General features: G+C 36.5%; 2 protein-coding genes across 2 annotated transcripts in view; one reads left to right on the top strand and one right to left on the bottom strand.

Moving 5' to 3' along the window:
• Window positions 1-4,561, bottom strand: part of LOC139467947 (set1/Ash2 histone methyltransferase complex subunit ASH2-like) — a 99,729-nt gene extending 95,168 nt beyond the window's left edge. The window contains exons 1-3 of the mRNA XM_071249547.1: window positions 4,320-4,561; window positions 1,375-1,424; window positions 547-724 (exon numbers count right to left, since the gene is read on the bottom strand). Coding sequence (XP_071105648.1) covers window positions 547-724; window positions 1,375-1,424; window positions 4,320-4,366 — 275 coding nt within the window. The 5' untranslated portion in view covers window positions 4,367-4,561. The remainder of the gene's footprint in view (window positions 1-546; window positions 725-1,374; window positions 1,425-4,319) is intronic.
• An 8-nt stretch (window positions 4,562-4,569) lies between these two features.
• Window positions 4,570-15,287, top strand: part of LOC139467946 (AP2-associated protein kinase 1-like) — a 62,064-nt gene continuing 51,346 nt past the window's right edge. Inside the window, exon 1 of the mRNA XM_071249546.1 lies at window positions 4,570-4,984. Coding sequence (XP_071105647.1) covers window positions 4,873-4,984 — 112 coding nt within the window. The 5' untranslated portion in view covers window positions 4,570-4,872. The remainder of the gene's footprint in view (window positions 4,985-15,287) is intronic.

Genomic DNA, 15,287 nt, shown 5'->3' with positions numbered 1-15,287 from the left:
AGAAATCAAGAATACTAGAGAGAATCTGGGATTGAATCCCATGATCACAGGATCCTGGCATCCCAAAGGGGTCCAAAACTCTGCCAGCAAATTGCAATGACTTTGACGACAGGGCCACCCATGCACCTAGCTGTAGTAACCATATCTCTGTGCTGCTCCCTGTAAACGTTTTGATATTGACTTATCGCTATACAGAGATCTGGGCTGTTCCATAGTGTTTTCCTATCATAGTTCCATATATTTTGTTGTTGTGTGTTGTTTAACACTGCAGTCAGTAATATTCCAGATATATGATGGTGGTCTGTAAATAATTGAGTCCGGACCAGACAATCCAGTGATTGACATGGTGAGCAACGATCTACGTAATTGGGAAACAATGACGTGTCAACAAGTCAGTAAGTCTGACCACTCGATCCCGTTAGTCGCCTCTTTAAGACAAGCATAGTCTCCTTTTACGGCAAACATGGGTTGCTGAAGACCTATTCTAACCCGGATATTCACGGGTATATATTTTCATATTTCTTTCATAACTGCACCCTTTCTTACCAATAGCACTGAGAAGCTTGTGGCTGTGAATCTGACATTGGAGGTGGAAGGTCTCCCATATCTGATGCTGGCGTCATGTCAATGTCTTCCTTGTTCTCCTGACCACTGTCCCCATTACAGTCAGTAGTCCCTGGGACAGGTGCCCCCTCCTCACACCCCTCACTGGTATCCATGGCCTCTGGCGATGTAAACATTCACTCAGGCAGCAGTAAACAAATATATTCACTCAACTCAGTGCCCGGGAGCTATCAATACAGTTTACCTTTATTCTAGGCCTCTATTAAGGTCAGTTCTTATTAGAGGCCTAGCCCTCATTCAAGTCTCCCTGGCACTGGAAGCTACAAGAAGGGATGGTATAGTTAAGTAAACTTTATGATATTCAAAATGTAATGGTGAGAAATATTTAGCTGTAGCTTACCTGGTTCTTATCATAGAGTAAGACACAAAGTGATCGTAGCGCTAAGATGATCGTAACTTCCATACTTTAACTTAGAATTACGACAGTCGTAGCGCTACGATCTCTTTGTGAAACGGGCCCCTGGCTCTTTTTTCAAAACCATGCCCTTAGCCCCTGCTCTAATAAGGGTCATCTCTTAGTCTTAATCAAGTAAATAGAAATTCATCTCCTTACAGAGGAAACACAATTACTTTTGGGGGGGTCTGTGTGCCTATGAAGATACAGTACTGATGGCCATTTCTATTAATCCTGTAGATAAACAATGTAGAACTGGAACAACTTGGATGGAATTTATTAAGAATGTCAAAAGGCCTAGGATAAGTGCCTGTTCAAGTTGATAAAACATAATCATGCACTGCTTGATAACATACCTGTGTCTTGTTTTCTAAATTCTTCTTGCTCTTCCTGTGTTTTATCTTCCCTGAAAATGTTCAGAAATATTTCAAAATATTTATGACAGCCACGGGGTTCTTGTCACGAGCCCATTTTATCACAAATTTAACACCTAGCGTCCTTGGATTCAAATGCAGAAACACTCAAGGACCCAATAATTTCTAACACTGTTCATCAACTACAGTGTTACAAGAAGGAAATATCACTTGTCCAATTTTACGTGCTATCATGGCTATGCAAAGTGTTAAATATCTGACTTGCATGCTAGCCAAATGCTTCTTGCTTCACCCATCAGAATGTTTGTAAATCAACTTTCTAGCTTACAATTTTGCTTTAGTTATCAAAATAGCATCTAGACCTTGAAATCTTAATGGAAAAGCTTGGACAAAATACATGTTAATATGACAAACAATTAATTCTGTTATTTGTAGTCACATCATGGCCTTTGACAAATTTGCCTGCAAAGCAAATACTGTAAAGATAGCACACTGCTATAACAACATATTATCAGCAAGGGAAGAACTAATTATTACCAAGTTTTAAACATTCTGTCAATATTCTACTCCCATACCTTGAATTACTGTTTAATATGATTTTAGAAACGTCTTATTTCCCAAAAGAGAGGATTATTGGTGTGATTATTCCACTACATAAATCAGGATCATGTACTGATACAAACAATTATCGAGGAATTACCTTTCTGAGTGTTTTTTTGCAAAATATTTGTTTCTATTATCAATAAAAGGCTCACCTTTTGGTCCGATTCATTTGATAAACTTTCGGAAGAAGCAGGTTTAAGACAAGGGTACTCAACTATGGATAATATTTTCATACTTAATGCGATTATTCACAAACACATACAGAGAAAAGGTAGAAAATTCTATGCAATTTTTGTAGATTTCAAACAGGCGTCTGATTCTGTACACAGAAATATAATGTGGGCAGTTTCTTTCAAATAGTGTAACAAAATGGGTAAATTATTATGCAATATTTATCAAAATGTAAAGTCATGTGTTAAAAAAAAGGGGAATATATTCTGATGTCTTTACATGTAACATTGGTGTATGCTAAGGCTGTATTCTTAGCCCCTTCCTGTTCTTTTTTTTCATCAATAAACTTGCTGCACAAAATAAGGATAATTGTACGGATGGTAGACAGCTGCATCCAGATATTGTTAAGATATTTCTGTTGCTTTTGGCAGATACAGTTCTGTTCTCTAGTACGATAAAAGGTTTACAGAATCTGATAGATCAACTGGAACTATACTGTTCTAATTGTAAACTCCAAGTAAATACTGAGAAAACGAAAGTGTTTGTTTATAAAAAGGGAAATAAACTATTAAGTAGGGAAAAATGGTTCTTTAACTCACAACCGTTACAAATTGTCACTTCTTATAAATATCTGGGGGGTTACTTTCACAGGCAGAGTATCGTGGAATTACCACAACAGTAATGCGGCAATGCAGACAAATAAGATACTTATGGGAATCTTACATAGTTTAAAAACTTTCACTTATCTTTCATATAAAACCTTTTTTAAAATATTAGATACAAAAATTACTCCAATTTTATAATATGGCGCAGAGGTCCGGGGACATGCTGAATACAGAACTACTGAACTGTTCCATCTATATGCTTGTAAATGATTCCTTGGCATAAAAAAATGTACATCAAGTGTTATGTTATATGGTGAATGTGGACGTGTACCACTTTACATATCTCAACATGTTAGAATTCTCATGTATTGGTTCAAGATTCTTAAAATGCCTATTGATAGATAAACAAGAAAATGTTATAATATGATGTTATTGTATGAAAAACATGGAATTCGCAATTGGGTATATGATGTAAAGTCATTATTAAAAGAATGTGGCTATAGGTATATTTGGCATAATCAATGTGTAGATCCAGATTCGTTTTTAGTATCTATACGCAAAAGGCTTAAGGATATTTACTTACAAATATCGTCATGTTTTAAGTTCAGAAAAACGCAATTATTACAAGCTTTTCAAAAGAACTATGATAAGTTTCATTTTCTGTTAGTCTGTCCAAAATATGACCATCTAAGAAGTGTATATATATTGATCTGCCTTTTTATGTACATTCCACTCAACAAAAATTTATATCGATCATGTCAACAACTGATAACGATACTCTAAAGAAACTATCAATGTTATCATGCTATGTTAATTAGAATGTGACCTGTTAAACATATCTGCACCACTCTCAAAAACAGAATTGTACTATAAAGCCATTTCATTGTATGTGCAATACAATCTGTACGTTTTCTGGGACAATAAAGCTATATCACATTGAGTTTCATTATACTGTTTTCATTGTTGAGTACAATATGCACTTAAATAAACTAGTTATTTACATATAATGGCATTAATCTTATAAAAGAAAAAGGTTTTGTTTCTTCAGGGATGATTAAAGTTTTCATTTTTGATCACATAACATTGCCCATCAGTTACTTCATTTTAAAATCAAAGTTAATTGTTGAGTCAACTCTAGTCGCTAAAAAATAATCACTTGAACAACACCAATACAGTTGACAAAACGTTTAGGCTTACAATGTGCATAAAACCCATATAGTTGGCCAACCCCCTGATTTTACGAACACAGCACATGTTTTCGCTTCTGATTTTACAAACAAGTGACCAACGTTCATTGTGACTGTCTTGCAGCCAAGGAAGACTATGCATTGCTCCATGTCATAAAATTTGTCCCATAGTGATAATCACGTGTTGTCAAATTCAGTATAATATTTTGTAAACAAATCCAATTTCAGTGCAAATCTGTCCGTTTTTACCCTTTAAACATATTCAAATAAGAATGACATGGTAGAAAACGATACAACTGACACATCCATGTGGAAATGAACTTTAAATCGCACTGATCAATACACAACTTTGCTTCCTTACAAAGGGGAATGGTTGTTCGATTTCTTCTCTCCCGCCTTGTCGGCCATTTTCCTAATTTGATCTCGTTATTTACCGCGAGATGAGTAATGAACAAGTCGCAGTGATACGAACAACGGATAAATGCAGGTTTATCTTAAACCTTCAACGTTTTCATTACTGATCAGCGGTTTCAATGGGCAAAGAAGCGGCGCTTTATAATGACACCAAGGTAAACAAGCCCATGTAACAAGTGCCGAGGTGTGTCACGTGACGTCTGTCAGACGAGAAGTCCGCCATAATTTTAGCAGAAGCAGGTGCGATGAATTCGCCGCAATCAGTATTCACAAATGAACCGTTTATTGTAAAGTATAACAGGTCTTTGTTGAATCAGCGTGCAGTGGTATATACTTCGGTGAGACAGTGAGAGATTTCAGCTCGGGAATGTGGCACTCCGAAATTTGTCAGAAGCCAGCGGAAGTCAGTGAGAATACAGGAAGTAACCGAGTTCAATTTTGATCTGATGAGTAACCTCGGAATGATTTGACTTACAAGTTCACATTTGTAGGCCGCTGCCATGAAGAAATTTTTCTCAAAAATTGACGGTTCAACACAACAAAATGCACATATTGGAAAAGTGTTCCAAGTTGGGAGATACAGTGTCACAGTTGAAGATGTGATTGCAGAAGGTGGGTCAAACAAAACCTAAGCAAATCTTATTTGGGGGCGTGAACTCAAGATACGGACTCTAACATATTTATGGACGTGACACCCATCTGTCACGTTGATATTTTACTCTACCTGTAAAAAGCTCATGTCTTTATTCTGCAATGGCATGTTGATTGTAAGCTGAATTATGCTTTGGTGTTTGTGTGCAACAACTGTCGCTTAGATACACACATTTATTTCAGCTTCTTTCTTGCATATAAGGGAAAGATTGTTTCTTCTATTTCTTGGAGTAAAAACTTGAATTATTTAGTAGAATGTTCAGAAGATTTGTCATGTTTTTCATCTGATCATGTCAGGAAATTTGGCACTGTTTTCACATATCTTATAGAAAGAAATAGGCATATGATGCCAAATCCCATATATTTGATTTAGAATGCATGGTAGGACTGATGTTTTCTAATGATTAAAGCAGTTCACTGTTCCCAATATTATCAATTTTAAGCCATTTCTTGTGAACATTAAACTCTATGTACAGAACTTTGCCCACCTTTCTAGGCACCACATGTACATGCACTAATACATACATATACACAAATAGCAGCAAAGATATATGATAGAATCAACAGTAAAACCCAACAATGCAACATAGTGACAAACTGTTTTGACTTGAGATACCATGTAGTATTGACAAAATTATTTTGGTGAAACATTACTCATCCTGTTAAAATAATTATTCAGCAATGTTTAGGCTCTGATTGTTTTGTGTACCTATTAATTTAATAATTTTAACACCATGACATGAAGATTTGACTGGTAGTGGGACGAGACACAGATGCACCGTAGGACCGAGATTTTTAACTTCTCGATACTACAAGTATCGATCAGTCGCACACTAAGTAAAAAGTATTGATTCTTACCTTAAATGTTTGTTTTAATAACTGTTTCACCGAACACTAATTAGTAGTGAATATATTAATATTTTCATCCATTGCACCTTACTTGACACTGCCAACTGTAAATCATCAGTGTGCCAGGTATTTGACCATCTTGTCAATGAAGAAGGTGGCTTACTCACCAAAGATAAGAGCATATGCAAGTATCATGGTACATATTGGATTGTGAGCAAGGCATCGTGATAGGTGTTGGATTGCACAGTTAGTGTATTGTCCCAGTCCTAGTTTTGACTGACATGGCTAAACATGTGCTGTCAAACCTTTTAGGCAAGAATCTTCAATTTGTAAGAAAAGAATTGAGAACTATTCTGTCACGTCATCAAACTGGACACGATGCATTGGTGGATTGTGAAATTTTACTTCCCCATACCAGTATCGATCACAGTCACACACTAAGTAAAATATATCGACTCATACCTTAAATGATACTTTAATGGTTGTTATGCCAAACAATAATAAGTAGTGAAAAAGTAAATATTTTCATCCATTGCACCATACTTGACACAACCAACTGTAAATTCGTAAAGAGTGTTAGGTATTTGACTATCCTGTATATGAAAAAGATGGCTTACACGCCACAGATAAGGGCACATACAAGTAACGTGATACGTATCGGATCGTGAACAGGGTGTCGTGATACGTATCGGATGCACAGTTGGTATATTGTACAAATCCTACAGGCTACACATTTTGTCATGACCACTTTGGTAATTTAAAAGCCTTTTTTTAAAAGTATACAATTATCCAGCATTTCAGGTAAACAATAAAATGATAACACATCTAGTATGTATGGTCAACATAACAATGTTAACACATTGTGTATGCCAAATGTCTTATAGATAAGTGTCAGCTTTTCTTGTTAGTAAGATACACTTTATCATGGACTGACTGATATTGTGAGGACTTTGTGTCGTAAACTGTCCTGTTGACAGGTAGGGTAATGACAACGGCTCATTGCTGGACCTATACACTTGATGTCGGTGGACAAGGGTGGAGAAACTGAAATTGTGGTTTGATAAATGGCAGATAAAATATTTTCAGAAAATTTGACGAGATACCCTTATTTATTGTCATTTTCTGTTGTTTACATTTCCAGTCAATCAATCCAACAGTAGTGTCCATGTATTACATTTTTTAAGGGGATTTATTGGTCGATATTGTCATGATTTGTGGAATTTGATCTTTCAACACAATACCTCTGAGTTTTATTTACCTTACCATATCACTCATCCCTGTGTTATGTGTAATTAGTCACACTTTCTTTGGCTTGGGTCGCTATATAAGTTCAATAATCTGGGACGCGACGTTAAACCCCATTTCACCTCACCTCACCTCACCATCTTTGGCTTGACATCAACAAACTCTGGATTCTTCAAGATTATGTGCACATGTTCCCATAAAGTTATACAGCATTACGTCATTTATTTATGTGACACTGGTAGAAGATCGGCCTATGTTTCAACTTTGATTAATTTATAGGACCAGGGTGCAACTAGGTTTTGCCTGGTGCAACCCTGCTTTCATGTCACCACGCAACTGTTGCAAGTTAAATCCAGTTCCTTAAATCGAGCCCTGTATTACAGCTGGAAAACAGCCATCAATGTTTACATTCGGGAAAATGTTTTATCATGTTATTGTTGCTGTGACTGATATTTCATATGGAAATTCATCTAACAATAAAATAACTAAAACTCACCAGAAGAGTTTTCATAAAACCCCACCTACCAACTGATTTCTCTTGAATACATGTTACCTTGGTTACTTGAAACAAGTACATGTACAAGAAACATGTATATTTTGTTGTTGTCTCATCATGACCTAGTAAGGGAAGTTCATGATGTTTGAAGTGTCATTTTGTAATATAATGTAGCTCATATTATTTATTGATTTGAGATTACCTTGTGATGTTCTGACGATTGATTGTTTGCCAGGTGTACTGATGCAGTGAATGATTGCAGAGAATAATATTTTCAAAATGTCATTTTTTATTTGGGATGGTCAACATGGTGAACCGTTAATTAAATCTTAATCTGTGTACACATATGCTCGATATTTTATATGAAACCAAGTTTTTATTTGCAAGATTTTAGTACTTTCAAATCATGATGAAAAAATACAGAAACCATTTGTAACTGTTTAGTTTAGTAAGAGATTGGTTCCTTGGAACAAACTGATTATGAATAATGACAAATGCCACCAATACTAGTCTGCGTCTTCTCCCGCTAATCCAAAGCCAGAGTCTCGTAAAAAGATTTTGGTCCATGAATACTAAAATCCACTGAAAATGATGCCATGATATTTAGACAATTTTGAGCCAGTAGACTCACATGACACTAGATCCAGCACTAAAACTGTCACAACGTATCCGAGAAATAAACAAATGATGGATGCTAATAAACTTGATAAATGAAACAGCTAACTAACCAACCTTCTATTTTGCAATCATTTTAATCACCAATACGACCATGGTCTAAAATTGGCACCTATGATTTATGTCGAGTTCACCCTGTGGTGGCCTTAATCTCTCAGACATTTAAGGATTAAAGTTATTTCAGTACTTATCCAAGTAAGGTTTTGCTGTAGTTGCTCTCATTATGCTCCATTACAAACTGATTTTATATTTTGACTGCATTACGATGTTTCTGCACTGTTTTCATTTTAACAATTCAACACCGTTGTAAGGTATGAAATTGTTATAGTAGTCGTTTATTTCTGTCTCACTTGTTTTACATGGTTGGTTGTTTAACGCCACACTCAGCAATATTCCAGCTATATGACGGCGGTCTATAAATAATTAAGTCTGGACCAGACGATCCAGTGATTGATATCATGAGCATTGATCCTTGCAATGTGGGATCCATGACCTGCATCAACCAAGTCAGCGAGCCTGACCACCCAATCCCGTTAGTCGCCTTTTACGACAAGCATAGTCTTGTTTTAAGGCAAGCATGGGTTGCTGAAGATCTATTCTACCCCGGATCTTCACGTGTCATTTTACCCCGGATCTTCACGTGTCATTTTACATGGACATCTACTACAGTGTATGCCTACTCATTATGTAACAAATATAACAACCAATTGCTCAGCCATTTATGAAAGACATTAATTATAAAAATACAAAATGTGCTAAAATGTAAATATATACAGATATAAAAGTCAGCAAAGTTTAACTGTATAAAAGGCCTCTGCTAAAATACGGTTAGATATTACTCTATTTGTTAAAATGGCAAAATCTGGCCACATTACAAGGTATCGAATTCAGGACTTGTTTTGTCCAGTCCTGAGGGATGGGTCGCTAGGATCACAACTGTAACAACACCACATGAAATACAAAGTATCTGTGATGCCTTATGCTTATTATGGGAATGTATTTTGTTTGAATTGAAACTTTGTGATTGTGTGAACAAAATCTGTCAGGGACTGTACTACATTGTATTTCTTATCAGATACTTATCTCAATGTTGTTCGTTTCAATGATTACAATATTCATACTCGTTGACTTGCAGACATAGTTGCAGTGGATATTATTTACATTTTTTAATTTCTCTGTATGCAGGTTTGCCATAATCATGATAATTATGCTTCAGTTTGAAGATATCTTACTCATTTGATAAAAAATGGGGTGTTTTGTCATTCTCTGAGTCTGAATCATCCCTGAGCATGTCTGTATTGTCAAAAGTTCCACTCAGAATAGAATGCATTATCATGTTTGAGTGACAGAATGCTTATTTGAAGCCTCTGCTTGCATGTAGTTACTTGCAGCAAGCAGCCTGTGCCTAACACTATTGAGTCTACTAGCCCAAATCTGTCTCTGACATCATTTTCAGTGGATCTCAGTGTTAATGTATGGGCTTTTATGAGAAAAGCTAACCAGACCAAAAGAAATAGTCCTGGACTAGTGACTCAAGTTTTTCTTTTTAGGTCAAACAACTCACCATATAATCAGCAGTCATTTTACAAATTTATGTCCTAGATTCTTAGGTTATTATCTGTACATATATGGTTTTCTTTGTACTTCACCTCTGAGCAATGGGACGACCCAGAGCTCCAGATAAGCTGCGTATATGCGTAAAATACGCATCAGAAATGCAGAATTACGCAGTAAAATAAAATCCAAGCATATCAAATACGCAACGAACATTACAGATATGCTACAAAAATAAAACTTGTGTGTATCATCAAAATATTGTGAAGTAACCCTGCGTATTCGATTAGCAAATCAGCAACTTATTTTGAAATTATAAACGGGCATTCTGTCAACCTTGCCAAACTCCACAATGACACTTACATCATGATCATTTGCCATCACACTTTCTTGTGGAAGTATCGTGGTATTTTTTAGTCCTACAAAGTCCTCGAACCCACATGACACCAGTTTGCAGGGACTAGATGAATAGTGTTTTTAAATATTTAACTTAAATACCCACATGTGTAAAAACTAGTGGGTAACAGAAATTTGAATACCCAGATAGAATTACTGATACCCAATGATTTTAAAATGCATGTGTAAAATACCCACAACACCAAAAGCTTATCTGGAGCCCTGCGACCTGGATCACGTTTAAAGAAAGATACATTATTTTTCCTGCATTTTGGGAACAAGACAAACATTGCCTTGAAATTGTTTGCAATAAGTACTTGTGACCCGGCTGTGTAAAGAAAGAGCAGCAAATCTGCCCTCTTCAATCTTGGGAGTTACAACATTCACATGACTATACTTCCTATACTATACTTCCTGTGAATAGGATCTACATTTCTCTTGTTTGCAGAGCCCCATGGCAAAACTTCAAGCTGCAGAGTGTTTGAACTTACCTGCTAGATTTTGACACAAATTCTGTACATAGGTTACATGGGCTAAGGTTAGACCTTTTCCCCCTTTTGATGTTATAAGTCACACGGTGTTGTCATTGTGAAGACTTCTAGCAGCCAGAGGGGCGGTCGGGGGGCCTAGTGGTTGAAGCGTTCGCTCGTCACGCCGAAGACCCGGGTTCGATTCCCGACATGGGTACAATGTGTGAAGCCCATTTCTGGTGTCCCCGCCATTATATTGCTGGAATATTGCTTAAAGCGGCGTAAAACCATACTCACTCACTCACTCATTCTAGCAGACTCAGAGATGAAAAGAAATCAGCTCTGGACCAGACAATCCACTGACTGACATGAGCATCAATTTTGGATATGATGACATACAATCAACCAAATCACTAAGCCTGACCATTCGATACATTTAGTCGCATCTTACAGCATCATAATTTTTGGAAATTTGTATTTTCCTTACTTTACAGACCATGGTCATATAGCTAAAATACATTTCTGAGTACCAGGTCAGGTCAGGTTTTCTGAACTAATTGAGGAGATCCCGTGATTTCCTGTGAAGCTGTGATTCACCACACACTGTTTTGTATGAGAACTTGTCACATGTTAAATAAGAGCTTACTTTCCTTCAAGAAAAAAATAATGTAGCAGGAATGTAATATAGCACAAGCTCTAGTCAGATTGTCTAATGTTAGGGCCAAACTTCCTGGGGATTTTTGTGAGGTGATATCTAACAGTACCAAGGACAGTATCCCCTAAGATTGTGTCCCCTGAAGCAAACATTAAAGATAAATTATTACCACAGTTGTCAAAATTAAGAATGAAAGTCAAGGGGTCCTTTTCATAATCCCGATGTTAGAGCTATATACATGTAATAAGTATGCAATACTATTAGTATTGTTATTGTTATTATTATCATCAACAGCTGAGGTCAAAGTTGAGCCATTAGTTTAACTTACTGACATAGGTTTTGTTATCAAACCTTTCACAACATCATTAAGTTCTTGAGGCTTTACATTTGGTAATACAAGTTATTATACTTGATAAAGCTGTTTGGTAGAACCAAAGTGATTTATATGAAAGGTCAGTATCATTGAGGAAATATTTATTGAATGTTGTAAGGACATATCCTGATTGGGATTCCTTGTCAGTCTTAGCAAATCAAATACAATTTATTCTGGCTTGGTGTGATCAGTCCACATACTAAGCCTAACGTCTTCTGGATACGAGGTTAAAGCTCAGATTCAGATGTACCCTCGTTATGGTTCCTGGCTTATGAGTACCATTCCCATGCTTGTGGGAAACAACTGAGACCTGCCTCACCTTTGGCATCCAACATTTAACTGAGATGCAGTGATAGAAAAGAAATATCGTCCAAAGTTATTAATTTGTCATTAAGCCTAACTCTTTCTTTCCAGAGATTCCACAGTTGAAATATTTAAGCAGTATTGTGCTGTAATCTTGACCAGAAAGATCTGCCCCCAGCCATTATTGAATGGAAGTGATAAGCATTTGCATTATTTATTCATCATAAAATCTGGTCGATGTTTCTTCACAAAACTATGCATTCATGTCAGCCAGCCATGTCTAGTTGAGTGGGTCGCAGTGAGTTGGACACAAACAGCTGTACAGAGGTCAATGACTTGGCCCCAAGAAATGTAATAAGTCAATGGCAAAAGTCAGTAAGTCAAATAAACAAAACTCAAATTTCTGTTTGGACAGCCTTTAATCAGATCATATTGGCCAATATACCCTCATTTCAAACTGAACAAGAGTCACTTCTTTCCCTTTTCGAGCAGGCTACTGCCCCAGAAATATCTACTTCCAGTTTTTTTCCTACAGCTTTTCGTGACAGTGTTTCCCTATGATACAGAGAGTCTGATGCAACGACACAGGCTACTCAGAATTTCAATTACATTTTTAATGGCTGTAGAAACTAACATTTTTAGTTCACTAGTCCTCATAATGAAAGCATATAAATATAGCAAAACCCTTAAAAATGGATAAATTTCTACTGTTCCTTATAATACCTTACTATTGGGCCGTTTAGCAAGGACTATAGGGCTAGTGCCAATTTCTAAGGCTGTGTCTGTGTATTGTTTTATTAAATCAATACTGGATGTAGGACTAATGCTTACTACATATACTATTTACTTTTTAATTGTGAAATTATAAAACATGTGACGCCTTGCTTAGCATTTCTATCGGTAAAAAAACCGACAACTTAAGCAAACCGTCTGTTAAATAGAATTGCTATGTGGTGACCCACAGCCATCTGAAGCTCTTGGTTATACAGGTGAACATGTTGAAAGTGGTGCCATTTTCTGTATACATGATATAGGGATTTTTCAGATATAGAATTTGATCTTTTCCAAATATGGAAATATGAATCAATTGAACATCAAGTCTGTTTCTAAAATGTATCTCAAAACTATCTCATGACGTAACAAAACAAAATTGAAGGGATATTTCATTGAGATAGGAAAATTGAATTGACATACAGACCAATCCAAATGATCAAGCCTTGATATCTTGAAGACTTTTCATGTAATTTCCTTCAAACAATGTTGTTTTACCTCTATTAAGAATCTTGCAATTCCATTAGTTAATCCCCATCAAGTGACGAAACAGTACATTTCAAGGTTTCCCCCGAAACATGACTATCACTGACCTCAAACATGACTCGTGACATGATCAACCGACCCCTTCTCCTGTCTGACTGGATCTTGGCCTGCAACCGTGATTCGGTCATACCACCTCAGGGGTCGGGCCCTTGTTTTCACATACTGACCTCGTCAAGAGTAACTATTTGCATGTCAGTTTTGTAAAGAAACCCTAAAGGGTTCATTTTGAATTAGATTTATAACAAATGAAAGTACTATCATTAGTTTAATAATGGCTTCTGGTGACCAAGTAGTTGAAGGCACTGAATTGAACTAGCTTTGCAGAGTTGCATCCCTTGGCTACCAAGATCCACTGTTTGGAGGTTCAGTTCTGAGATGTATCCTTATGATTCTTGGTTTGGAAGTGTCATAGCTGTGGTCGTTGATTTCACTCACATAGAGTCAGCATTTTTTCAGGTTTTCTTCTCGCATGATAGCGATTAAAATAAAATTGAAAAGCTGTTCACATTGGCTTACTCTCACAGCATGCTCAGGTGTTAGATGTTATGAATTATTTTTTCTTTTGCTAGTTCTGTTGCAAAACTGATTTTTATGTTGAAAGTAGGTTAATTCTGGAAGTCTATACCTTGACCAGAAAGTCCACACTCAGCAATATTGTTGACCTGTTTTAGGAATAAAGAGAATCTGGGTTTGACCTAATATGACCTGAAGCAAGAAGACAATGACATATAGGTTCCTGATATTAACAATCTCTACTTCCTGCTCTTCCTCCAGTTTCCTTGTCACATTAGTTATTCAAGAGCTTTGTAGTTTGAGGAAACAGCCATTTTAGCATGATCACTGCCTCTTTAAGTTTACACTTGAATCATTTTCACAAATGATGACATCATATTTCACAGAAAAAGAAATAGTTACTTAACATGCTTAAGCAGATTTAAGGAACATGAATTTCAGCTTTATTTTCTCTACTAAAATGACAATAGCAGAAAGCATCACTCCCGAAAAATCTGTTTGAGTTAACTACTTATTGGCAAGTGACCCCATTTCTTTCAAGTGTGCCATTCCTCACGATATGGCTGAAATAATGCTGATGTGACGTTAAATATGAACTCAATCACTCAAGTGTGCTATATGAATTTGAAGTATGCCAACAAGAACAATACTTTTGATCCCATCTTCAACCTCTGTGAATGTCGTTTCACTATGTTTGTTGCTTATTTTATATATTTTTTATGATTATGTTTTTATTCTGAAATCCCTGTTGCTCAGGGAAGTGGAGCCCCATATAAAAATAAATGGTGTAAGAAAGGATTTGTTGTTTTTTGAAACATAATATCCTTTTCAGTTTCTGCATCCCCAGGTTTTACAGACCACCGCATATAGCTGGAATATTGCTGAGTGCGGCGTTAAACAACAAACAAACTTTGTGAATTAGGGGCAGTGGGGTAGCCTAGTGGTTAAAGCGTTCGCTCGTCATGCCGAAGACCCAGGTTCGATTCCCCACATGGGTACAATGTGTGAATCCCATGTCCCTCGCTGTGATATTGCTGGAATATTGCTAAAAGCAGTGTATGACAATACTCACTCACTCACTCACTCACTCACTCACTCACTCACTCACTCACTCACTCACTCACTCACTCACTCACTCACTCACTCACTGAATTATACTGTTCATTAAGCATGTTTATGTATTTATTTTTCACATTCTTGTCCGTTGTACTTTTGTGAAAGTCCATTGGATGTAATATGTGCTTTTGCTTTTAAAAAATGTGATTTCTAAGTGTGGACTTCAGGCACCTGGAACTTATCTTAGCTGTGCCATTGTCCTTGTAGTACATGGAATTTGGAACCCAACCTATGAAAACAGTGAACATAGATCTACACATACATGGGCAAGGGCTCCATATTGCCTAGGTAACGGAATCTCT

The sequence above is a fragment of the Haliotis cracherodii genome, unplaced genomic scaffold (assembly GCF_022045235.1).
Source record: "Haliotis cracherodii isolate W230 unplaced genomic scaffold, xgHalCrac1.p SCAF_2, whole genome shotgun sequence".
Taxonomy (NCBI): Eukaryota; Metazoa; Mollusca; class Gastropoda; order Lepetellida; family Haliotidae; genus Haliotis; species Haliotis cracherodii.
This window is presented reverse-complemented; position numbering and strand designations above follow the sequence as displayed.